Source organism: Eulemur rufifrons, chromosome 18 (assembly GCF_041146395.1).
Source record: "Eulemur rufifrons isolate Redbay chromosome 18, OSU_ERuf_1, whole genome shotgun sequence".
NCBI lineage: Eukaryota > Metazoa > Chordata > Mammalia > Primates > Lemuridae > Eulemur > Eulemur rufifrons.
In genome coordinates this window covers 29967414-29992775 of record NC_091000.1, presented here as the reverse complement: position 1 = coordinate 29992775, position 25362 = coordinate 29967414, and the positions used below count along the sequence as shown (strand labels likewise).

At 35.6% G+C, this 25362-nt stretch overlaps 1 protein-coding gene across 6 annotated transcripts in view; it reads left to right on the top strand.

Moving 5' to 3' along the window:
- The window catches only part of INPP4B (inositol polyphosphate-4-phosphatase type II B), a 336633-nt gene that overhangs the window by 132476 nt on the left and 178795 nt on the right, over positions 1 to 25362 (top strand). For all 6 annotated transcript variants that reach the window (XM_069492955.1, XM_069492951.1, XM_069492953.1 and 3 more), the window contains 2 exons: positions 9819 to 9930; positions 22029 to 22101. In XM_069492955.1, coding sequence (XP_069349056.1) covers positions 9819 to 9930; positions 22029 to 22101 — 185 coding nt within the window. The remainder of the gene's footprint in view (positions 1 to 9818; positions 9931 to 22028; positions 22102 to 25362) is intronic.

Here is a 25362-nt window from a genome sequence, read left to right as displayed (position 1 = left end):
TCAAGCAAATTAATACAATAAATTAACCTGACAAGAAGTCTAACAATAGTTTCTATTCTGTAGGTCTAAATGGGATAATTTTAGATGATAGATGACCAGCTCATTTATACCATGAACAGGAGTCTTTAGCTTGGTAAACTTATAGTACCTCCTGAGTGAGCATTTTCTATCGATCTGTGATGAAATGTTTCCCATTGTTTAGGTAGAATATCTTTCTCTCCTATGTGGAATTTCTAGTGTCCTTCAATATTTTGAATGTATAATGTGTGGGATAAAATCCACACTTTGACTCCAGCATCCCAAGTAAATGTCAGAAATTCAATTTGGTTGACACGCAAGAGAATAACCTTTGAATAACATGTGGCTTTTGTATTCCTAAACGGCTGGGTTTTTTTGTTTTTTTTTTTTTTTTGCTTTTAATTATCAAAAAATAAATGGCTGTGTCCTTTCTTATTTATTCTATTTTGTCAATTAACAGAGTAAAATTGACTTTTAATTGTTGTACAATTCTAGGAATTTTAACACATGTATAAATTCTTGAAACCATCACCACAATCAAGATACAGAACTGTTCCATTACCACAAAGAAACCCCCTCCTGCTGAGTGGATGATTTATATCTCCATCCATGCTAATTCCTGGCAACCACTGATCTGTTCTTATCACAACAGCTTTTTTTTTTTTTTTTAAGAAAGACATTGAATAAATTGAATCATACCATATATCATTTTTTGAAACTGGCTCCATTAATTCCATATAATGTGTTTGCAATTCATGTAAGTTGTATGTATCACCAGTTTCTAAGTTTCTTTTTATTGCTGAGTAATATTCCATGGTATGGATATACGACAGTTTCTTTAATCATTTACATTAAAACATATTTGAGTTGTTTCCAATTTTTGGTGATTATGAATGAATCTGCTCAAATTGTCATGTGTAAGTTTTTTTTTTTTTTTTTTTTTGAGACAGAGTCTCATTCTGTTGCCCAGGCTAGAGTGAGTGCCATGGCGTCAGCCTAGCTCACAGCAACCTCAAACTCCTGGGCTCAAGCGATCCTCCTGTCTCAGCCTCCCGAGTAGCTGGGACTACAGGCATGCACCACCATGCCCGGCTAATTTTTTCTATATATATGTTTTTAGCTGTCCATATAATTTCTATTTTTAGTAGAGATGGGGTCTCGCTCTTGCTCAGGCTGGTCTCTAACTCCTGAGCTCAAACGATCCGCCCACCTCGGCCTCCCAGAGAGCTAGGATTACAGGTGTGAGCCACCGCGCCCGGCCGGTTTTTATGTGACCCTAAGTCTTCACTTGTCTAGGGTAAATATCTAGCATTGGGATTGCTGGGTCATATGGTAAGTGTGTGTTTAAATTTATAAGAAACTGCTGAGCTATTTTTCCTTCCAAGAATGTATGAGAGTTTCAGTCAATCTTAATGTATCAAGATCAAGCCATTCAAAGGTGTCAGCCATTCTAAGGTGTTAGAGTGGCATCTCATAGTGGTTTTAATTTTCATTAAAACCATAATGGCCAATAATGTTAAACATCTTTTCATGTGTTATTTGTCATCCATATATCCTCCTTTGAAACCTGTCTGTTCAAGAGTCTGCACATTAATTAGGTTGTTTTCTCACTGTAGAGTTTTGAAAACTCTTTATATATGTATATATATATATATATATATAGAATACAAGTGCTTTATCAGATATGTGATTTGTATTAATAAATATTTTCTCTTGGTCAGTAGCTTGTGTTTTCATTCTTGTAACAATGTCCTTCACAGAGCAAAAGTTGTCAATTTTAGTGAAGTTTAGTTTATTGATTTTTTTTTCTTTTATAGAGCATGATTTTCATGTCATAACTAAGAACTCTTTACCTAAGCCCAGTTCACAAAGATGTTTTTTCCTGTAATCATTTTAAAAAGAGTTTTGTTTTGTTATGTTTTACATTTAGGACTATGAACCAATCAATTTAAGTTTTGTTTATGTTGTGAAGTTTAAACAGAATTTCCTTTTTACAAATTAATGTCTAATTGTTATAATACCATTTGTTGAAAAGACTGTTTTTTTCTATTGAATTGCCTGTAACTTTGTCAAAAACCAATTGGTTATATTGCTTTTTTATTTTATATCATTTATTAATATGTCTATTCTTTCTCAAAACCACAGAGGTTGTTTATTTTTTTATTTTATTTTTTGAGACAGTCTCACTCTGTTACTCCATCGAGAGTGCAATGGCATTATCATAGCTCACTGAAACCTCAAATTCCTGGGCTCAAGTGATCCTCCTGCTTCAGCCTCCCAAGTAGCTGGGACTACAGGTGTGTGCCACGATGCCCAGCTAAGTTTTCTATTTTTTAGTAGAGACAGGGTCTTGCTCCTGCTTAGGCTGGTCTCAAACCTCTGACCGCAAGTGATCCTCCCACCTCGTCCTCCCAGAGTGCTAGGATTATAGGTGTGAGCCATTGCGCCCAGCCCACATAGTTTTGATTACTGTAGATTTACAGTACATCTTAAAATCAGTTAGTACAATTCCTCCATTTTTGTTTTTCTTTCTCAAAATTGTTTTGGCTATTCTGTTTCCTTTGTCTTTTCTGATAACTTTTCAAATCAGCTTGTCAATATCTGCAAAAAATGTTGCTGGAATTTTGATTGGTATTACTTTATATCTATAGATCAATTTGCGAAGAAATGACATATTTATAACGTGTGTCTTCCAATCCATGATCAAAGTATGTCTATTTATTTCTACCTTCTTTGATTTTATTCATTAACATTTATAGTTTTCAGCATCAAGACTTTGGATAATTTTTGTTAGAGTTATTTCTAAACATTTTATTTGTTTTGGACCTACTGTAAATTTTTTTTTTAAATTTCAGTTTTTAATTGTTCAATGCTAGATATTTTTGTGTTAACCTTGTGTCCTGTGAAATTTGTGGCTTCTATCTCACTTCTGTTTTCAAACACTTTGTAGTGTTACTCAGACCAGTTCCTCAGGTTTGTCACCCAGGTAGCCTGGGACCTTCATGGTATTCTGGTCCATAGATCATTTCTCAAATTTTCTGATATGCTTTTTAGTATCAGATCCATGCATGCACAGCTTGGGGTGAGCCCACAAGTTCATGAACAACATTAAGAATTCTCTCTTTCCGAGCTTCTTCTTCCTCCACAATCTCCCAGGCACTTCCTGTTTCCTGTGGCTTCTCTTTGATCCATTAGCCAGAAAGTTTGGGTTTTACTTACACACTCTCCTGTGCAACTCTACCTTCTTTCTGGGCCACGTGGCAAGAGAACAGAGAGATAAAAGATAAAGCCTATTTGCCCCATACTCTTGGGATCACAGCTTCTCCAATCAGAGAGTAAACCTTCCTCCTCTCCTAGTTTTAGGCTCCTGGGAGCCCTGGTTGCTGCCACTTTGCTTGCTGCCAACACCACAAAGATTACTTCGGGGCTGGGTCATGAGAGAGTGGAGAGAAGAAAAGAGATCTCTTGTTCTTCTGATCATTAGGAGACCTCTTTCTTGCTCCTTCAACCAGAACTAGAAGGGTTCTCCTAGAACTCTCTTTGTCTACACCAATGCCCACCTCTGGATTTGGGGCTTTTTTGAGTAAGTCTAGGTTGGGACATACCAGAGGGGAAGAAATGGTAGACTCACTGCTGGTTCAGTGGTATTTAAGATTCTGATCTTCTTCCCTGATTTGCCTAGTGCTATTTACTTTCAGAGTCTTCAAATAGCTTCTCTATGCATTCTGTCCAGGTTTTATAGTTCTATTTAGCAGGTGCAATAGGGTAGAGTATGATTACTCCATCTTCCTGCAACTGGAATCCAATGTTCATATTGTCATATTAATTTTAGTCTAATTTTGGTTGCTTCAGAATCCTCACAAAGATATTTATAAGATGCCAACCTTGTTTTCTCACTTACTGATAGGATATTTCTTTATTCAAGAAGATAATTTATATTTCACATTTAGCATTAAAACAAGTTTCCAAATATAACTTGTTATATATTTTTGAAATAGAGTCATGAGGAGGGCAAAATTTGCCTTAGCTTATTTGCATTTGTGGAATTCCTTATATTTGGACAGTATAATATTTAGCAGTAAGAGGAATCTAAAGCCAATTAGTCTGAAAAACTGATGGTCAACATTTCCATGATGTTCTCTTGAAGCTTTGTGGCTCAGGCAATATAACTAAAGTACTCATTTCCATGTACTAAAGCGTTTTTTATATTTAAGCCTAAGATCTTTTATTTTTAGTCACATAAATCTTGCAAGATAAGTAGGATGGTTTACAATCTTTATATTTTATAGCTGGAACATCTTTATAGAGGCTGAGTTGCCTGCTCACAATCACACAGCTGTTTACTGTGAGAGCTGGCACCATAACCAAGGACTTTGTTACTCAAAGTTCACTGCACTTTCTCCTAAATCATACTTCATTATTTAACAGTGCATGATGAGGTAGATTTGTTTGAGCCAAAAATACTGAGCTGTCCACAAACTTTGACAGATCCTGATATATAAGGCCTTGAAAGACGGGCTGTATAGTTCAGCCTCTCTGAGTAGGTGCTGGGCAATGTCTAAGGACTTTTAACACAGAAAAGAAAGTGAAATAGTGAAATCAGGGCTTTAAGAAAAAAAGCTGGTATGGAAGGAATGGAAGAGAAAGATACTGAAGGATGAGAAGTAGGTTCTTTAAGTAAAACATAAGAGAAGTGATGAAACTAATTGGGATGGGACACATGTAAAAGGCATTAGGGAAGAAGAATCAGTAGGGCTTAGTGACTGATGAGAGGGTAAGGCTAAGGCCAAGGTAGAGATGGAGTATTCTTGGTTTTCATTTTTGGAGAATGACGTGCTATTGATATGAGTGAGTTCAGATCTGAGAAAATTTAGGGTTAGGTTTCAAGCTTGTAGAATGTAAAATGGTAGGATCAGGATAAAAGGAATTTGGAGTTCTAGATCAGAAAATCAGGAGCAAGTTGGGAATATAGAATTGTGGCAGATCTTCGTAAAAGGCTGATTGAATCCCATGATAATGGATGGGATTTCAGAAGGCCAGCTTATTGTGAGAAAAGAGCGGAAAACCAAGGACTAAACCTTAGTGAGCATAAGCTATTGATACTAAGAACTACTGAAAAGCTTTATTTTACTATAGGTTTGAAAGTGTTTTATGGCTTCTGTCATTTGTGAATTTCAGCTAGAATAGAGGTGTGTTTAGTTATACATAAATAGACCTCTAAGTTCTGTGAGCCCTAAATAAATGTAGCATTGCTGTATAATTGTATTCACCAGAAAGATCATCAGAGTGCACTTACTCACCTACTGACAACATTTGTTTACTTATGGCCCTTGTTTATTTTCCTGTCTGGGTGAGATTTTCATCTCCTAGTTGTATATCCAGATGGTTTAAATGCAAGGCATGTCTTGCAGCTGAAGACTCCCGTGCGTAGCACCAGGACTACTTTATATTCACAAAGACTGACATTGCTAATGATGGATTTTCCCTGGATATTTACAGAGTCATTTGTTGGTTTGTATCTCTGTGGCATTTCCAAAATAGAGGAGTTATTTATACTTTACTGTTTAACATTTCCAGAGGTGGTTTTTTTCCCCCTCCATTAAGGATGGCAGAATAGGTGGGAAAGAAGTTTAGGGAAAGGGTGTCGTTAAATTGTTCTTTGTTAGAAGACTATTTTACATCCCTTTTCCTTCAGTCTTCTACAAATATTTGTATGTTTCACCATGTGGGATTGAATATTTCATTAGGAAGCATTAGGGGAATTATTTTAAAGGCAGATTTTAAAGAACTTTAATCACTAGTGTATTATGTATGCTGAAAACCTAGGTAAGAAAGGAGTGTAAATTTCTGTTGCTGAAATTTCTCCCTTCTTTGTCTTCCATATCTTGTTGGCATGGATGGTTAAGTATTAGTTTATCTGCTGAGGGAGGAAGAACTTGATGTTGTGATTGAAATACTGCAGTGGCCATGAACTATCCATCTTTTACTTCTCTCTCAGCTCTCTGCATTAAACAGCGGTAGTGACCTGGCAATAGACTGAAATGGCAGAGTTGTTTTTTTCTTGTGTAGATTGAGATATTCATTACTGCATCCCTATCTTATTGTCACACAAATTGGTAGGAAAAGGTATGAACATCATTTCTGTTTGGGGTTCTGTAAAATTGGTATCCTTGTAAAAATACCAACATGCAGTTCTATAATGACCATATAGATATAAAATATGTGTAATATGTGACATAAGATAAGCTAGGCTTTTTTCTTTTTTGTTTGACTATAAATGTTAAGTTACTTCTCAAGTTTGCCATGCATTTGGTTTGTCTTTGGGGAAAGTAGAATGGGAAGGTGTGGAGTGAGGAGGAGACACTAGAATGTGCCTAAGATTTTTCTTGAGTCTATGTCAACCTGTAATAGCTTATGAAGCCTTTGTTGGAATCATAGGTGTGATTAGAGCTGATACTATGGCACAGCTGTTAGAGACCAACTCTTTGTTTTGCAGTAAAGGAGACTGAAATGCAGAGAACTGAAGTGATATGTGCTTGGTCACATAGCTAGTTAGTACCTGAGTTGGAAGGAGACCCTGGGTTTCTTGATTCCTAGCCCAGAACTCTCTTCAATGTATCTTCTGTGCAGATGTGATGAATTTCCATTAGATAAAATTTGGTAGAATTTTGGTGATGAATAATGGTTAAGCTATTATTACTCACTTCCACAACCTGATGGGTGGTAAATTGAAAGCATAATTAAGCATTTAAGAATGAATTTCTTTTTTCTAAATCTCTATGAAGCAATTTTGGAAAAGACCTTTGGGAACATGAAATAGATAATGCATTTGTGATTCTCCTGACCGAAGAGAGCTGTTGATATCTGTACTCTTTGTGTGGTAAATTACTACAGAATAAATAAGAACTGACTTCTACATTTTACTTTCAAGTTCAATGACAGGGTGAACCATGCTTTTGAGTATCTTGGGTTTAGTTCTTTAGTTTATAACCTGGATTCACCATTCTGTTTCCCACAAATCTCAGACAAGGAGACAGACTTTAAGGTTCTCAAAAGAGTTGCTTATCTAAAATAGTTTTGGGGAAAAATTGATACTAGAATACTATAGTGTCATAAGATTAAGCAAGCTCCTTGCTTGGATTCTACTCAGCAACTGAGTAGAATCTTGCTTGGATTCTACTCAAGGAGATAAAGAGAACTGGAAAACCTAAAAGGCATAAAAATCATTGAAAACGTAGCCAGATAACTTTTATAAAGGGAATGGGTAGAGCTATAATTCAGAAGTTTACTCCCATAGTACATTGCTTATTCATCTACTTTAGTATTTTTGAAAGATTCACTTGCATTGTAATTAGTAAATTTGTGTTCTCTGGAGTAGTAGGAATGTAAGCTTCATAACATCATCTGTTATTACAAAGTCTTTGTATTTCCAATGCGTATTTAATCACTGTTGAGATGCATATACCATGAAATATTAATAATCTTTTACTGTAAACTTGAATATCTATTGCAGTAAAATTTCTAGAGAGAATCAGATTGAATATAATTTAATACATTAATGACTATAGCAGTTCTGTTTTTGCTGCTGCTGCTCTTGCTCCAATACTGCTACTAGGACAATTGCAGAGAGGGGAGCAATTATCTTGTGTAAGGCACTGTGCTGATGATCACTTTACTTTAATCATCTCTCATAATCTAATTCTTAAAACAAGGTTATTATCTCCATTTTACAAATGAGAAAACAAAGTTTCATGTGGTTAAGTGACTTGCCCAAAGTCATGCAGCTAGCAGACAACTCAAAACTCTTGAGTTTACACTTTTAACAATGGCATATATCAGTTATTACACAGCTGTGAAAAATCTACCTACTCTTTCACACCATTTGATGCAGTATTTGGATTAGTTCAGTGAAAAAATTTAGAATATTATACCATAGGTTTTGCATTCCTAGCAATTAAGCTAGCTTGTTTGCTCAAGCAAATAAATCTAAACAATTCTTTTGAGAAGAAAAAAATCTTTACTTTTTATAAATAATCAGTTTTTTTTTGGAAAAAAGTCTGAAGATCTCTAGAAAAAATTATTAGTAATACCAATGAGGATTCTTATTAAATTCTTTATTTAACTACTAGGTACTAGAGAATTATACAGAGATATACCACATCATGACTGTGACAAATTATGTCATATTCAAATAAAAATGGTATAATGAATTATTTAAAACAATCCTAGAGTTGGAGCTAATATAATTTTCTGTAATATTACAGATTGATCATATTGTCACCTGTATACATACCTTCTTTGTGATGAATCTTTAAGTTTTCTATGTTAATTTCAAATAATTGAATCAGTATTATGATTTCCATTTATTTTAAAATCTCCAAGAACCACTTTACTTCATATTTTAGTAAGACATCTTAATATAATGTAATAAATCACTTTTCTTTTTCTACGTGTATCATTTTATTTCACTATGACGTCAGCTGTGTACATAACACCAGAATTATCCTATTTTAATTTACTTAAAAACATAATTCAAAAAGTGTGTTTTAATTTGTACCTTATCTAGTAACATAATCAGGTTTTCATTTAATGAATTTATTATTTTAATTAGCATTTTGTAAACTATTTATATTAATTTTCCTACTCCTCTTTTCTGACACCTCTAATAATAAAATAGCATTTTGAAGGACGTGATTGAAAGAAAGATCTCACTGGTATTCAGATTAAAGCTAAAAACACATTTCATGAAAGAACATGACTAAAAAGAAAATGAATTGTCATACAACCAGTGTTACTCAGTCAATTCTGCTTAGATGGAAGTTATAGCAACACATCGTACCTATGGGGTAGCTTGCCACCTATTTTCACAATAAGACTCAAGGGAAAAATATCATTATGTGTCACGGTGCTTTCATAGTATAATGGCACTATTAATTCCTTAGATTTTCTTACCCAGAAAAAGCAACTAGAGAATCTTAAAATGTGATGGTTCTTAATTTTACTTTTAATTATTATTGCCAACCATAAAATTTTTATGCTGATAAAAATAATGATGAAAATCTTAGTAATAAAGTTATTATCATCATTAAATATAGAAGAGTTGTCAGTGGTCAAAAGAGTCCAAAAAGATAGAAACCTGGGTTTGCCACTTTGTTACCTTGGAAAATGTTTTTCATCTTTTTGGGTCTCAGTTTCTTTCTCTGAAAAAGTAAAGGGTTACACTAAATGAGCTCTAGGGTTATAGTCTGCTTTCATGCATACCTTATGTTTGCTAGGAGAGAGTCTTCTTTATCTAATCTCTTAGAAAAATGTTAGGGAAAGGGCACAGAGTCAGATTTTGTAGCCAATGGCCCAGTCATAATGGAATATTGGAATGTTTGTACTCTTTTCCATGTTATGCAGCCACAGTTTATGCAGTAGACATGTGCAATATCTAATGCAGTTGGTATAGATGGTCTGTTGTTGACGCGGTTGTAGAGATTTGACGGTTGCTAGTAGGGCATTGATCCATGACACAATGTTTTGTCCTCGAGGTTCCTCCTGAGAGCCTTGAGGAAATTTCATCTTCATGAGGTAGTTTTTGACAGTTCATGGTCTGACCTCATGAATCCATAGTTAATTTTCATTTGAAATTAAAAACACCAATGCTATTAACATGTTTTGCTGTGTGTCATGCAGAGCTGTTTAATTAAATGAAGCAAATAGCGGTGCTAGTGGTTTTTAGAAACAAATGTGTTTTGGACATGTTTTGAGGAGAGAGAAGATTCTTACCATCTCATTTCCTTTATTTCTGATTGCAGAACTTCAGATGGTGGCAAAGTGGTTGGCACCATAGAAGTCAGTGTCGTGAAGATGGGGGAGATTGAGGATGGGGAAGCCGACCACATCACAACAGATGTGCAGGGACAAAAGGTAGGATCTTGATCAGTTCATTGCACAGATTAAATTAGAGATGATCAGCCTTGCCAGATGCCTGCATCACCAACACCTCTGTGGGGTTTAAAATCTCATTATTCAAGAGTTAAATGAGAAATCATCTCTGGAATTGGAGTACAATATGTGTGTTTCATCCTCTGAACCAGAGGGCGCATTTGTATGGAACTATGTAAAAGCAAGGTTCCATTCAGAAGCACCTTCCTCTTCACTGCCAGCTCTCTTGTTGACACTGCCTCTTCTCAGCTGGAACAGCGGTATTGATCATTGTTGCATTCTACTGTAATTAACCCTGCGTGAGATGCACAGGAGATTCTAGGAGGGCTATTGTCAAAAATAACTTGTTCTCTACTCTCCAAACCCTCTTTGGAAAGAGATGAAATTTTGATTTGGATTTCATTTTTATGTGAGGGAGGGCAGATTTAACAGGAACTCTATGCCTTATGAAATTGCTCAGAGAAGCAGGAAATAGTATATGGCAAATGAACAGCTCTGGAGGACAGACAATGCCAGCTGGAGGAGAAGCCCAGAATAAAGGCTTGATGTATATAAATATGTGTCCAGGATTCTCTCTTTCTTTCTGTTCCTTTTCTCTAGGAAAGAGAAACTCAGTATAAATATTAGTCTTAATTCCTTTCTTAGAAAAACAATTGCCTATTTTATTGAGGCAATAGAAACACATGGGACAGATTTAAAAACTGCTAATAGATTCTTTTAGGAAAATGAATTTTCTTATGCACTATAATTTCTACCTTTTCAAAAGTGAGTATTTTAAAAACATTTAATGTCATTTTTAATTGAGAAATAAAATTATATATATTTACGGGGTACAATGTGCCGTTTTGTTGTATATTTACATTGTGGAATGATTAAATCAGGCTAACTAACATATCCCTCACCACACATACTTATTTTGTTGTGATGAAAACATTTAAAATCTACTCTTTTAGCAATTTGGAAATATGCAATGCACTATTGTTTATTACAGGCACCATTCTGTGCAATAGATAACTAAAACTTATCCCTCCTGTTTGCAAGTTATACCCTTCGATCAACATCTCCCCTTTTCCCATCCACTCTCCTCTCCCAGCCCCTAGTAACCATCATTCTGCTCCTGACTTCTGTGAGTCTGACCTTTTCAGATTCCACGTATAAGTGAGATTATACAGTATTTGTCTTTCTGTGCCTGGCTTATTTCACTTAGCATAATGTCATCCAGGTTTATCCATGTTGTCTAGATACAAATGACAGAACGTCCCCCTTCTTTAAGGCTGAATAATTTTCCATTGTGTATATATATATATATATATATATATATATATATACCAGACTTTTTAATCTATTCATCTGATGATGGACATCTAGGCTGCTTCCATATCTCAGCTATTGTGAATAATGCTGCAATGAACATGAGAGTGCAGATATTTCTTCAGCACATTGTTCTCAATTGCTTTGGATACATACCCAGAGTGAGACTGCTGTGTCGTATGATAATTCTAGTTTTAGTTTTCTGAGGAAGCTCCATGCTGTTTTCCATAACAGATGTATTGATTTACATTCTCAACAGCAGTGCATAAGGGTTCCCTTTATTCCACACTGTGCATAGTGCTTGTTATCTTTCATCTTTTTGATAGTAGTCATTCTAATAGGTGTGAGGTGGTAGTTCATTATGGTTTTGATTTACATTTCCCTGATAATCAGTGATGATGAGCATTGTTTATATATCTATTGGCTACCTGTATGTTTTCTTTTGAGAAGTGTTTATTTAGGTCCTTTGCCCATTTTTTGATTGAGTTGTTTTCTTGTTATTAAGTTGTTTGAGTTTCTTATATATTTTGGATACTGACCCCTTATCAGATGTATGGTTTGCAAATATTTTCTTCAATTCCATAGGATTTTTTTTTTATTGTTTTCTTTGCTATACAGCAGCTTTTTAGTTTGATACAATTCCATTATTTGGTTTTGCTTTCATTCCTGTGCCTCTGGGGTCATGTCCAAGAAATCTTTGCCTAGATCACTGTCACAGAACATTTCCTTTGTGTTTTCTTTTAATAGTTTTACAGTTTCAGGGCTTACATTTATTTAATTCATTTTGATTTTTGTACATGGTGTGAGAGAAGGATCCAGTTTTATTCTTCTGCATGTTTATGTCTAGTTTTCCCAATACCATTTAGTCAAGAGACTGCCCTTTCTCCATTGTGTGTTCTTGACACCTTTGTCAAAAATCAATTGACAGTATATGCATGAGTTTATTACTTGGCTCTCTGTCTTGTTTCATTGGTCAATGTGTCCATTTTTCTGCTAATAGTATTGGTATGCTATTTTGATTACTATAGCTTTGTATTAATTATAGATTTTGAAGTCAGGTAATGTGATGCTTCCAGCTTTATTTTTTTTACTCAACATTGCCTTGGGTATTGGAAGTCTTTTGTGGTTCCATTCACATTTTGTGATTTTTAAAAAAAATTTCTGTGAAAAATGATGTTGGAATTTTGATACAGATTACATTGAATCTTTAGATTAGGCAGTATAGGCATTTTAACACTATTAATTCTTCTAATCCATAAACCCAAGATACTTTTCCATTTATTTGTGTCATCTATAATTTCCTTCATCAATGTTTTATAGTTTTCGGTATACAGATCTTTCACCTCCTAGGTTTAATTTACTTCTAAGTATTTTTTTGATGTTATTGTGAATGTGATTGATTTTTTAATTTCTGTTTTAGATAGTTTGCTGTTAGTATAAAGACATGCTACTGATTTTTGTGTGTTGATTTTGTACCCTGAAACTTTACTGAATTTGCTTATCAGTTTTGACAGATTTTTGGTGGGGTCTTTAGTGTTTTTTTACATATAAGGTCATGTTATCAGCAAACAGAGATAATTTCACTTCTCTTTTTCTTCTTTGGATGCCTTTTCTTTCTTTTTCTTGTGTAATTGCTCTGGCTAGAACTTCCAGTACTATATTGAATAGAAGTGGTGAGAGAGGTCATCCTTGTCTTGTTCTTGATTGTGTGGGAAAATTTTTGTAGGTGAATAATTTTTAAATGATAAAGGCAGTTGTGACTTATTTTCTGGTTTACTATCTCTTATCTTGGAGCATGTTTGATTTTTGGTACTTAGGAAACATCTACATGGGAGAAGGTATTTATCCAACAGTTTAAAAATAATTAACTTTATAAAAAATCTAAGATTTCCTTTCAAAAAATTTTTTTCCCCAGAATAGGCTAGGGTCTTCTCTGCTGCCCCAAACCCTGTTCTTCTCTGTTCTTCTGCTCCTCCCTTGTAACATATCCCACATTATGAAGATATTCTAAGGAGGCCCAAAGTTTAATTCAGGTTGTTTGCTAATGTGAGTACTGTGGTGAAGTTTTGGCACAGGTCCTCTTTGGCTTTGTGTATTCAAGACCTCTGGGTCCTTTCATTCCCTTTAGAGTTCTGTATAAGATTCATCTTTGTCACTACCACTTGAATGATTGTATCAAGATCAAGGAGAGGGATTTGGAGGCTAAGCTGGGGAATGAGAGCAGAAATAGGCAGATAATCATGCCTGGACCTGTAGCAATGCACCAGGAAACCAAGAGCAGGAACACTTCCCATTTCAAAATAAAACTTCCCCTTTTCCTGACTCTGACTCTATTACTAACCACCTTTCCTTTCTCCTCAAAGCTTGCCCTCCCCTCACTCCAGACTGTTTCACTACAGTGTATTATAAGGTAGTACAAATTGAATCATGCTATTTTCATAAATGGAGAACTTGATACCTAGGAATATTCCCCACCAAAGTCCCATGTAATATTTCTGGCATAGCAATGTGAACTTAAAAAAGAGCTATTCTAGAAATAGGAGGTGGCAATGGCACCACACACCGTGTGTGAGTCATAAGCTAACTAAAATGGTAAACACGCCAAACATTGTTAGCATCAGCTCCACCCTGTCTGGATTCTTTGTAAACCTTGACCTTTTGCAAACTTTTAATAAAGTGACTATATGCTCCCTTGGCATTCCCTAAGAATATTCATGACTGAGATTTATAGTAAGGCCCAATATGCATGGTATTTACTGTGTCAATAACTTTATCTCAGTGTTTTTCAAAGTGTGGTCAGAATCATCTGGAGTATTTTTAGAACTGCAAATGCATGGAACCTTCTGTATATCTGCTAAATCAAAATGCACATACAGTGGATTAACCCAATCTGTTAATAATGATTTAAGTCCTGAATGACTAACATGGATGGAAAGAGAAAGTCACTGAAATAGAAGTTATTCCTTTTTTTTTTTTTTTTTTTCATCTTATTATGGGGGATACAGAATTTCAGGTCACATACTACCGCCTGTCCCCCCAAATCAAAGCTCCAGGTGTGTCCGTTCCCCAGACAGTGTGCGTTGCACCCATCATGTAGGTATATATCCATCCCCACCCCCCCTCCCCGAGTCAGCACCTTCAAGCGTGACCATTCCCCAAACGGTGCGCAATGCACTCATTGTGTAGGCATACACCCATCCCCTCCCCCCACCCCCCACCTCAGTCTGATATCCGATTGGTATCGTTCCCAGATGTATATTTAGGTGATGATCAGGGAAACCAATTTTCTGGTGAGTACATGTGATGCTTAAGAAATAACGAAGATATGACATGTCTATGGTTCTCCTGGAGAGAGTTGGAACCCATTATATTAAGTGAAGTATCCCAAGAATGGAGGTTATTACTTTAAAAAAAATTATTAAAATATGGCCACCCCTCCCAGGCCAACCCTCTGCAACCCCTTTTTTATTTATTTTATTTTATTTTAAATTTATTTTAAAAACAGAGATTATTCCTAAAATAACCTCCTTCTCACTGGTTTGCATGAGTTGGGAGAAAGGAATGAAATTTCTATCAGCAACTATAGTCATGTGCTATGAGAGCGACACGTTATCACTCATGTAGACTGAAGCAGATATTAAAGGAATGATACTTGTATTATTCAGCTTGGGCTGTCATAACGAAATACTATAGTCTATGTGGCTTAAACAACGGAATTCATTTTCTCACGGTTCTGGCGGTTAGGCTGGTGAGGCCTCTTTTCTTGGCTTGCAGATGGCCTTTCCTCTATATGCACATAGGAAATGAGAGAAAACGAGAGAGAGAGAGAGAGAGAGAGAGAGAGCGCGCGCGCATGCCTGTGCATATGCTCTGGATCTTCTCCTTTTCCTATAAGATTACCAGCCCTGTAGGACTAAGGCCCCCCTTTGTGAGCTCATTTAACCTTAATTACCTCCATAAAGGCCCTTATCTCCAAATACAGTCACACTGGAGATTGGGGCTTCAACATATGAATTTTGGAGAACACAATTCAACCCATAACAATACCTTTAATGTAAAATACTACATTTTAATTTTGAATCTTACATAAATTTCAGAGCATAGAATAAAATATAATAAAAATATAAATTCTTAACTCCCACTTGTTTCCACAAAATTATTAGTAACTATTTCTCATCAAGGGAAGACTGTTCAGACAGTTATTCATTATATTAGACTGGTTCAAACTTTGATATATACATAGGAATAGAAGATAAAGTGTTAAAATCACATACATAGTAGTAGAAAGAAAAATTTTAGAAGAAAACTAAAATTGTCTTTTTACAAACCTATTAAATATAACTTTAGAGTATCTTTGACTCCTTTATTCCTTTTATACTCACAGTTAATATGTTAGCAAATTTTAGGCCGGGTGCGGTTGCTCACACCTGTAATCCTAGCACTTTGGAAGGCTGAGGTGGAGGATTGCTTGAGGTCAGGAGTTCAGGACTAGCCTGAGTAAGAGCCAGATCCTGTCTCCATAAAAAAATAGAAAAATTAGCCAAGCATGGTGGCACATGCGTGTAGTCCCAACTACTTGGGAGGCTAAGACAGGAGGATCGCTTGAGCCAAGGAGTTTGAGGTTGCAGTGAGCTATGATGATGCCACTGCACTTTAGCCTGGGTGACAGAGTAAGACTCTGTCTCCAAAAAAAAAAAGAGAAAAAAAGAAAAAGAAAAATTCCATTGACTCTACTTTTGAAATACATCCAGAATTCAACAACTTGTGACCCCTTCATTGCCACCAACATTTTCTGTTACCTAGATTTTTACAGTAGTCTCTTAAAAGTCTCCCTGATTTCTTTCTTCCTCTTTCCCTGATCACTCACTGTACCTCCTACATCACAGTCTATTCTCAACAGAGCAACCCAAATAATCCTATTAACATGTAACTTAGAACATGCCATTGCTCCAACAGTTTCTCAGCTCCCTGAAAGTATAAACTCAAATAAAAAAAAAAAATCCCTTCAGTGACCTAACTTACAAGGTTTTACAAGAGTTAGCCTCCTGCTATTTCCTCAACCTCATCCCAACTCCTCTTTTTTGCTCATTGCAATCTAGCCATGTTGTCTTCCTTATGGTTCTTTGAACATTTCAGGTACATTCCCAACTCAAGGTCCTTACACTTTGTTTTTCAATCCACCTTTGAAAGTGTTTTCCCATGGTAATTGTGTGATTCATTCTCTTATTTCCTTCTGGTCTTTATGCAAAATGTTCCCTTCTCACTGAAGCCTTGCCTTGCCACTGCATCTAAAATTGCAGTGTCTACCCCAAAACTTCTTATCTCCCTTCTCTGCATTATTTTTGTCTTTAATGTTTGTTGTTGTCCAGTGTCACATATATTTTACTTATTTGTCCCATTTATTATCTATTTTCCTCACTAGAATTAAACTTCATGGTACAAATTGACCTATTTTGTTCTCTCTTTTAGCCCCAAAACAGTCTGACACATAGGAAAAAAAATGAATGAATGAAATCAATTTTCCTATAAAGAAGTAAAATCCAAAATTGTCTGATAGGGAAAATATTTAGCTGCATATAATGCTGTACCAACTGGTGGATCAATAGATAAAGATAGGATGTAATGATGAGGAATGTCTGCTTGTGAAGGAAAGAGGAAGAAATTGAAGAAACAACCTTTGAAGTAGTCAAGAAAAATGCTACTAGAGAAAGGAGGACTAGGAAGTAAAATCATCAAATCAGGTGAAAAATGAGAAAACCCAAATAAATAACAGCCAGCAGGATTGACTGAGACAGGCCAAGTCTTCCCCTTGAGGATTTCTTTGCCTGCAGCAGAGATGTCTCAGCATCTTGGCAGGGGGTGTACCAGGAGGAGCATCCTTCAGTGAGGCTCTGGAGGAGCTGAGTTTCGTTCAGCTCCTGCCCTGTCTCCCTTGATTGTTTAATATTGTGTTTGAATGTGGCATAATGCTGGTGATCAAAGTGATTGTGATGTCTACAAAAGGAAGGAAAATGCCTTACTTATTTATGATACTGGCAAGGATGGGATAAATGAAGTCATGATACATCTCCTTTTGACTATGAACCTAAGTTAATTAGTATTTTCATGACATTCGGTTTTTTAAGGTTATCTTGCCCTTGTTCTTTGAAGCTTTCAGTGGACTTTTATCAGCAGTGGTCAGGGAAACAGGTAGTCTTTGGGTAGATGATGACCAGTCTCTGAAGGTCCCATCCCCTTATTTTCTCCAAATATAAAACTGAAAATAATAAAACCAGCCTTACTTACCTTATAGAGAATACCTGAAGGCATATAATAGTCATCACTCATTTATCAAACAATACTGCCTCCTATGTTCTAGGCATTCTAATAGGTTCTGGGGATCCAGCAATGAACCAGATAGATACAGATGCTACCTTCAGGGGAAGTAAAGAGGTAAAAAATTAACATGTATTACTTATTGATAGTGTTGATCAGATGGGTCTATGCTATAGAAAAAATAAGACAAGGTAAAAGGAATAGTGGAGTGCTGGTCGTGGTCATTTATACTGGATGGGCAAGGAAAGATTCACTGATAATGTGATATTGATGCTGAAACTTGCAGGAAATCAGGGAGTGAGACATGTGGACATATGACAGGAACAAGGACTATAGGTAGAGTGAATGGCAAGAGTGAAGGCTCTGAGTTGGCAGTATGCTTGTGTTAAAGGAACAGCAAGGAGGCTACTGTGATTGAAGCCCACGAGTCAAACAGGAGAGCTGTTGGGGTTTCAGACAGAGGTTCTTGGAGCAGGGAACATAGATCATATACTCCATTGTGGGCCATTAGACTCTGAGATAAATGTAAACCCAATGGGGGATTTTTGAGGATAGTTGTGAAATGATCTGTTTTAAGAGGATCATTTTGGCTTCTGTATTGAGAATGGCCCCAAAAGAAGTAAGTACAGAAGGATGAAGCCTGGTTCAGAAGTTATTGCAAAAATTTAGGTTAGAAATGAAGATGAGTTGGAATAGGATAATATTGATGGAGAAAGTGAAATGCATCAGACTCTAAGTGCACAGGACAGCCAAAGAATAGAATTACCATTTGTTGCTATAAAGAAAATTATAAAAAGCAAGTAGAGGAACACAGGAAATTCTGAGATGTTAAGTTCCATATTCTTCTTACACGTTCAAGTACAGATGTAAGTAAACAGTTGGAGGTTTATGTCTGGAATTCAGGGGAGATGTCCAATCTCGAACGATATATTTGTGAGTAATCAGACGGTATTTGGGTGGTATTTAAAGTCATGAGCCTGAATGAGATCACGTAAGCACAGCAATTCTCCTATTTTATATTCAAAATTTACATTTATGTGAATTTCATCAATTGATATTTACTGTATTAGAGATTTTACTTATTTGGACTATATAGACATTTATTATATTAGAAATTAAAACAAGGATGTTTAAAGCAGAAGATACGCAAGCACACTTTTAATTGGCCATAAAATGATTATGTCAGATAGCCACTAGAAAATTCTACTAGATGCTTATAGGAGAAAGAGAAGAAAGAAGACAAATAATGTTTTAGTATTATTGTGAAAATAGTTTTGTCTTTGCTCTGTGCATGATGCAAACTTATCAGGTCTTCCAGGGAACTCTGGACCAAACTTTGAGAATCACAACTTAAGGAATAAAATATAAAAGTGCTTTGCCAAGTATTGGTCTTTGATGGATTCATGCAGAGCTTTATGATCATTTTTTTCTTAAAACTTAGCTAGTTTTCTAACTCAATGCATGGCAAATTGATATGACATTCAAAATTACTAAGCTCCAAGAGTTTTACATATCTTGTGTTTCCTTGGGCTCTTACTATCAAATGACAGTTTTTTTTTTTTTCAGTATTCATTGAAATCAAGAGGCTTATGGTGCTATGTATGACACAAAGAGCATATGACATTTACTATTCCTGCTCAGAATCACAAATGTGAGATTATTACATTAAGAGCACACACCATATAAGTATATAAGTAACACTGCAAATATCCATCATGATAATAGTTAAATAACAGTATATACAGCTTGAGCCTCTTTAAGATTCTACATCATTTTTCTCTTTTCATCCTCTGTAGCATCTGGCACAGCATGAGAATGAATCTATAGTTGGTTGTAAAAAATTAAATAAAATAAGCAAAAGAATTAGGATTATGATTCTTGGCTTCAAAAAATATTCAATCTAAATAAAAACACAGAGGTCATACAATATAAGTTACCACAATTGAAGAAAATAATTACTGAATCCAAATAGGAAAATGTTAATTCTTTTCATAAATATTGGATATTTTTTGTTTATATGCCATGATTCTAACGCTTGAGAATATTCTGAATACTAGGATTTTAAAATACAATACAGTTGCAAAATAATAATTCTATTAGGTTCAAATTGTCGTAAATATCTGCCTTCCAGTTTGGATGGAAGATATGAGTGTGTGAAAGTCATATTTCTGTATCCATTTGGTAAGATAATACAGACCTGTTAGGAAACATAAAGTTATCTTTGATTACAGGAGGCAGGGCTGCCTCTATGTGAAAGCAGTCTCAGAATAATGGCTTGGTTTTTATGACTTACGGACATCCTCACTCAGAAGGTTTAATTTAAACCATTCCTGTAAGTTATGTTGTAGATGATGATATTCTTTTGGTAAGGAGTATGGCTCATAGCTATATACCTAATTATTAGGTGGAAGGATGTCAGGGACAAATTATGAAAGGATTTACAGACCAGTCTGAAAATACTGGATTTGATTGGACAATAAGTAGTCATTACACATGCTAGAGTAGAACACTGATGAGTAAAATGTTTATGAAAGATTATTTTAACAGCCCTATATAGGCTGAAAGAAGTAGAGGAAATATTGGAAATAGGAGAAATAAAGAATTTCAAGTATGTCCAGGCATCATTGCACATCACTTTAGTGATTTGGAAAGTGCATTTCCAAACTAGCTGTGGATTAAAAGAAGAGACCACCTCTGACTTCTGATATTCAGGAAAATGAATTAGAGAACATCAAATTTTAAGAGCTCTTTACACTCATTCATTCTTTCAGTAAACTAGGACTTCAGTAAAGAAATTATGAAAGCACATTGTTCCCCATCAAGAAATTTACTAATGTGATGAATGTTGTGATGGAGGAATAAGTAGTGGAGGAATAAGTGGAGGAATAAGTACAAGAATACAGAAAGTAACATTTAAATCAACATTTTGAATGATTTGTCTTCCTCTTCAAAATGTTTAAGGAACATGCATATTCCATCATTAACAGCGACCTCAATGTCCATGATTCTCAAAGGGGAGCAGTTGGAGCAGTTGAGAAGTGGCTCGTGCAATTCTGCTGCAACCTGGGGGGGCTTGGTCTGAGCCCTCGGAGTCCCCTGAGAAGAGCCATGCAGAATCTACAAAAGGATGGCTGCTTCCCTTAGAACTCCTTACCAAAAGAATTTTCTCAGCCATAAAAAAGAATGAAATAATGTCTTTTTCAGCAACTTGAGTGGAACTGGAGACCGTTATCTTAAGTAACGCAGGAATGGAAAATAAAATATTCATATTCTGACTTACAAGTTGGAGCTAAGCTATGGGTGTGGGTGGCCATACAGAGTGGAATAGAAGATACTGGAGACTCCAAATGTGGGAGGAGGGTGAAGGACGAAAAATTACCTAATGGGTATAATGTACACTATTTGGGTGATGGGTACACTAAAAGCCGAGGCCTCACCACTGTACAATATATTCATGTAACAAAACTGCACTTGTGCTCCCTAAATCTATTGAAATGCTATTATAAAAAATGTTCTGGGCTTTGTTTTGTTTGCATTTACTTGTTTATATCTGGTATATTTACTTTGAAAATGCACTCTTCCTTCTCCTGTGCATGTTTATTTTTGTTTTGTTTTTGGCTAGAGATAGAAGGAAACTCATTTGAAGAAACAAATTATAGAGTGTGCTTATGTGAAAATAGGTCTCTTGTCAAGCTCCTGGGGCCAGAAGAGTTTTGTTTCCTCTCTCAGTTACACTTTTATAGGAAGCCGAGGGAAAGTGACAACAGTTGGTGATGCACTGTCTGGGACATCTTCTGCCATCCTGGCTCATTCACTGGGAACATGTCAATGTGCTCTTCTACGTCTTTTTGCTCCTTCTGTCCAGAGAATGTCAGTTCCGTAAAGGTCATGGGCTTAATCAATTAATTACAAACTCCAGAGATCAGCTTATTTATAAATGGTCCCCATACTTTATAAACAAGTGTTTATATTGTTTTGCTAGAAACAAAAATATTCCTTTGTCCTATGTAATTAGTTTCCTCAACATATTTTATCTTTTATTTAAATTGCCATTACTTATACTCTAGAAAGTAATTTGCTTTCTATTGATCTGAAATAACCGAGGTGAAAGAAATACAGAATGATTCAGCTTGTCAAATATGATTTACTGTACTAAGAGCATATCTCTAGCATGCTGGGAACAATAATTTTCCTCTTTTTACTTTCTTCCCTGAGTAGCCTTTAACTAGAACTGAAATGTAGTCTATAATTATATAACACAAAACACATTATATATAAATATAAGTAAATCACAGGTTAAATACTCTTCATAGTAAAGATAGGTTGGAAATAGTTTTACAAAAATGTTTTGTTTAAAATGTTTTGAAACCATGCACATAGCCTCATGTTTTGCAAACAAAAGTTTATCATTTTGATTATTTTTAAATGTTTTTGTTTTTTAACTTCTTTCCTAGTGTGCACTGGTATATGAATGTACAGCCCCAGAAAATGTGAGCGGAAAAGATAACTTACCTTTTTTGAATGCAGGTATGTAACTCAGTTTTGGATACTTATATTATTTGCACATGAAAATAATAACTTCCTATGAACTCAATGCTGAACCATAGCAGAATTCTCACAGTGTCATTTGTGAAACTTAGGAAATGAGCTAGTAAATCACTGGGAGGCAGCAGAATGAGGGCAGACTGTACAATCCTATAGGAAGGTGGTATACATATGTCAGCTATATGGCCAAATACAGTCACACACTACTTCATGACGTTTTGGTCAACGACAAAGCACATATAAGACAGTGGTCCCATAAGATTATAATGGGGCTGAAATATTCCTATCACCTAGGGACATCTTGGTGATCCTGACCCTTTGTAGGCCTAGGCTAATATGTATGTTTTTGTCTTTGTAACGAGGAAGTTTTAAAAAAAAAAATTTAAAAATAGAAAAAAGCTTAGAGAATATGGATATAAGAAAGGAAATATTTTTGTACAACTATACAGTGTGTTTTAAGCTAAGTGTTATTACAAAAAAGTCAAAAAGTTTAAAAAAATTAAAAGAGTTATAAAGTAAAAAAAGTTACAGTGAGCAAAATTAATTTATTATTGAGAAAGAAAAATTTTCAATATAAATTTAGTGTAGCCTAAGTGTACAGTGTTTATAAAGTCTACAGTAGCGCAAATAATGCCCTAGGCCTTCACATTCACTCACCACTCACTCACCCAAAGCAACTTCCAGTCCTGCAAGCTAAACCATATAGCCTAGTCGTACAGTAGGCTACACCATCTAGGTTTGCTTTGCCTAAGTACACTCTATTATGTTCGCACAATGACAAAATTGCCTAATGATATATTTCTCAAGAGTGTACTCTCATTGTTAAGCGATGCATGACTGGAAATTTCTTTTAGCTATCGAATTATGTATTATCCGAAACAGGCTAAGTAATAGAAATATGAGGCTCTTATTTAGTTTGACTTCCTAATTATATAACTCATAAAATAAAGTTGTTAAAACAATTAGATATATGGATTTAGTAGGAGAAATTCTTAATCACATTTGTACTTTCCTGCATGTGTATGTGTGTACTGTGTTACTCATAGTAATATATTTGAATTCCAACAAGGTACTAAAGCATAATTAAATGTTTTTATGAGTAAAATTTGACACATATGATACAGTTAAAATTAATGTGATAATATGAATATGTAAAATTCTGTAATTAATTTTAAATGATAATGTAAATTATGTACCATTAATAATAGTAAATAATGACTACTGCAGTGACAGACAATATTCTAAATGCCTCCCATGACTCCCCTTAGCCAATCCTTTAACATGTGCTGTAAGGAAGGTGCTATCATTGTCCACATTTTGTAGATGAGGAAATTGTTCAAGGTCATCTACCTAGTAAATAGTGGATCCAGATTTTAAACTCAGTTTTGATTCCAAGGCTCCCAAGTACTGAGCTGTGGTATTATTATTACTAAGAAGCCATTAATCAACAAGTTGGTGTCTCAGTAAAATGCCTTACTATTTTTTCTAGCTCTGCCATGTTGTACATTTAAGCAATGACATAGAAAGCATGACAATCAGATTAATGAATAATACAGAACTTCAAACGCTTACTCATACATAACCCGTAAGTTAGCAGCAGTTTTTTCTGCAGGAGGCAGCTAATAGTAGGGAATGAAGAAGGGAAGGCACCCCTTAGGCTGTATTTATACACACAGAAAAGTCAAATAAAATTTAATTAAGAAGCATGTTTAAAAAAGAAATCAACTCTACTTATACAGAATGAGGGATTATACCAAAGAACAGCTGCTTCTCAACCTATGACCAAACGGCATGGGATTTTTGTTTGTTTTCATAAAGATTTAATATTGGGAGGTAGGTGCATTAAACAGTTGTGAAGGGTCTACCCAGACAGCTGGATCAGCCATACAGCAGAAAAGTACTTAATGAGTTATTAATATGGTGAAACTGTCTAAAGAATTACCAAAGGGTCCTCCTTGCATTTTTTTTCCACCTGAAAGTTGACTAAACCTTAGATCTTTACTTTAATATAGTCAGATAATCTATTTACTAAATGTCAATTTATGAAAATAAATTTCAGTGTGACAGATATTAAATTCATGTTAAGTACAGTTTGACTCAGGTTAACACCAAAATTACCTATACCAGCAGTCCCCAACCTTTTTGGCACCAGGGAGCGGTTACATGGAAGATAATTTTTCCACAGGCGGTGGGTGGGGGAGGGCAGAGATGGTTTGGGGGTGATTCGAGTGCATTACATTTATTGTGCACTCAAACCTCTCTGCTAATGATAATCTGTATTTGCAGCTGCTCCCCAGCGCTAGCATCACCGCCTCAGCTCCACCTCAGATCATCAGTCAGGCACTAGAGTCTCATAAGAAGCCGCAACCTAGATCCCTCGCATGCGCAGTTAGCAGTAGGGTTCCTGCTCCTATGAGATTCTAATGCCACCACTGATCTGACAGGAGGCGGAGCTCAGGCAGTGATGTAAGTGATGGGGGAGCGGCTGTAAATACAGATGAAGCTTCCCTGGCTTACCTGCTGCTCACCTCCTGCTGTGCACCCGATTACTGACAGGCCAAGGACTGGTACCAGTCCATGGTCTGGGCGTGGGGAACCACAGATCTATACTATAGTTTTAATACTTAATGATTCACTTATGTGAACCTTGTAACTTTTTATACACACAAATATGCCATTTTAAGATACTGTTTGGTTAAGTATAAATTTCAAAGAGAAATAAAAAAAATTACTCTTGAAATAGGCAAATGTATTATTTAAGGAAAAAGAGACAGAAAGAACATATTGAGAAATAAATCTACCTCCTGGTACCTGTGCCATGAAATCTGTAAGGTGTGATCTTGGAAGCCATACTAACTCTTCCAGACTACTAGAGTATTGTCATATGCAAGCAGTACTATGACAGAGCAACTGACATTAAATTGATGTGAGCACCAGCATTCTGCAATTTGAATACATTTAATGGGGTGAAGGATGATTCATTACCACTTTTCTCCTTTCAGGGAGGTAGCAGTTTTGGTGGTGATAGTTCGCTTAGTTCTGAAGATATTTCTAAATGTCCTGAGTCCAGGAAAATGAGGAGGTTGGGGGCAGGGTGGTAGAATTTACAGCCCAGGGTGGCGCACAGAGCTCAGTATATTTGCCAGAAATATTTCTTTGAGTCATCTTACATTAGGGGGAGATTAGACTGAATGAAAGTCAAATGTTATAAAGTCTAGATTTTTAAAGAAGTTTTAAAAATAC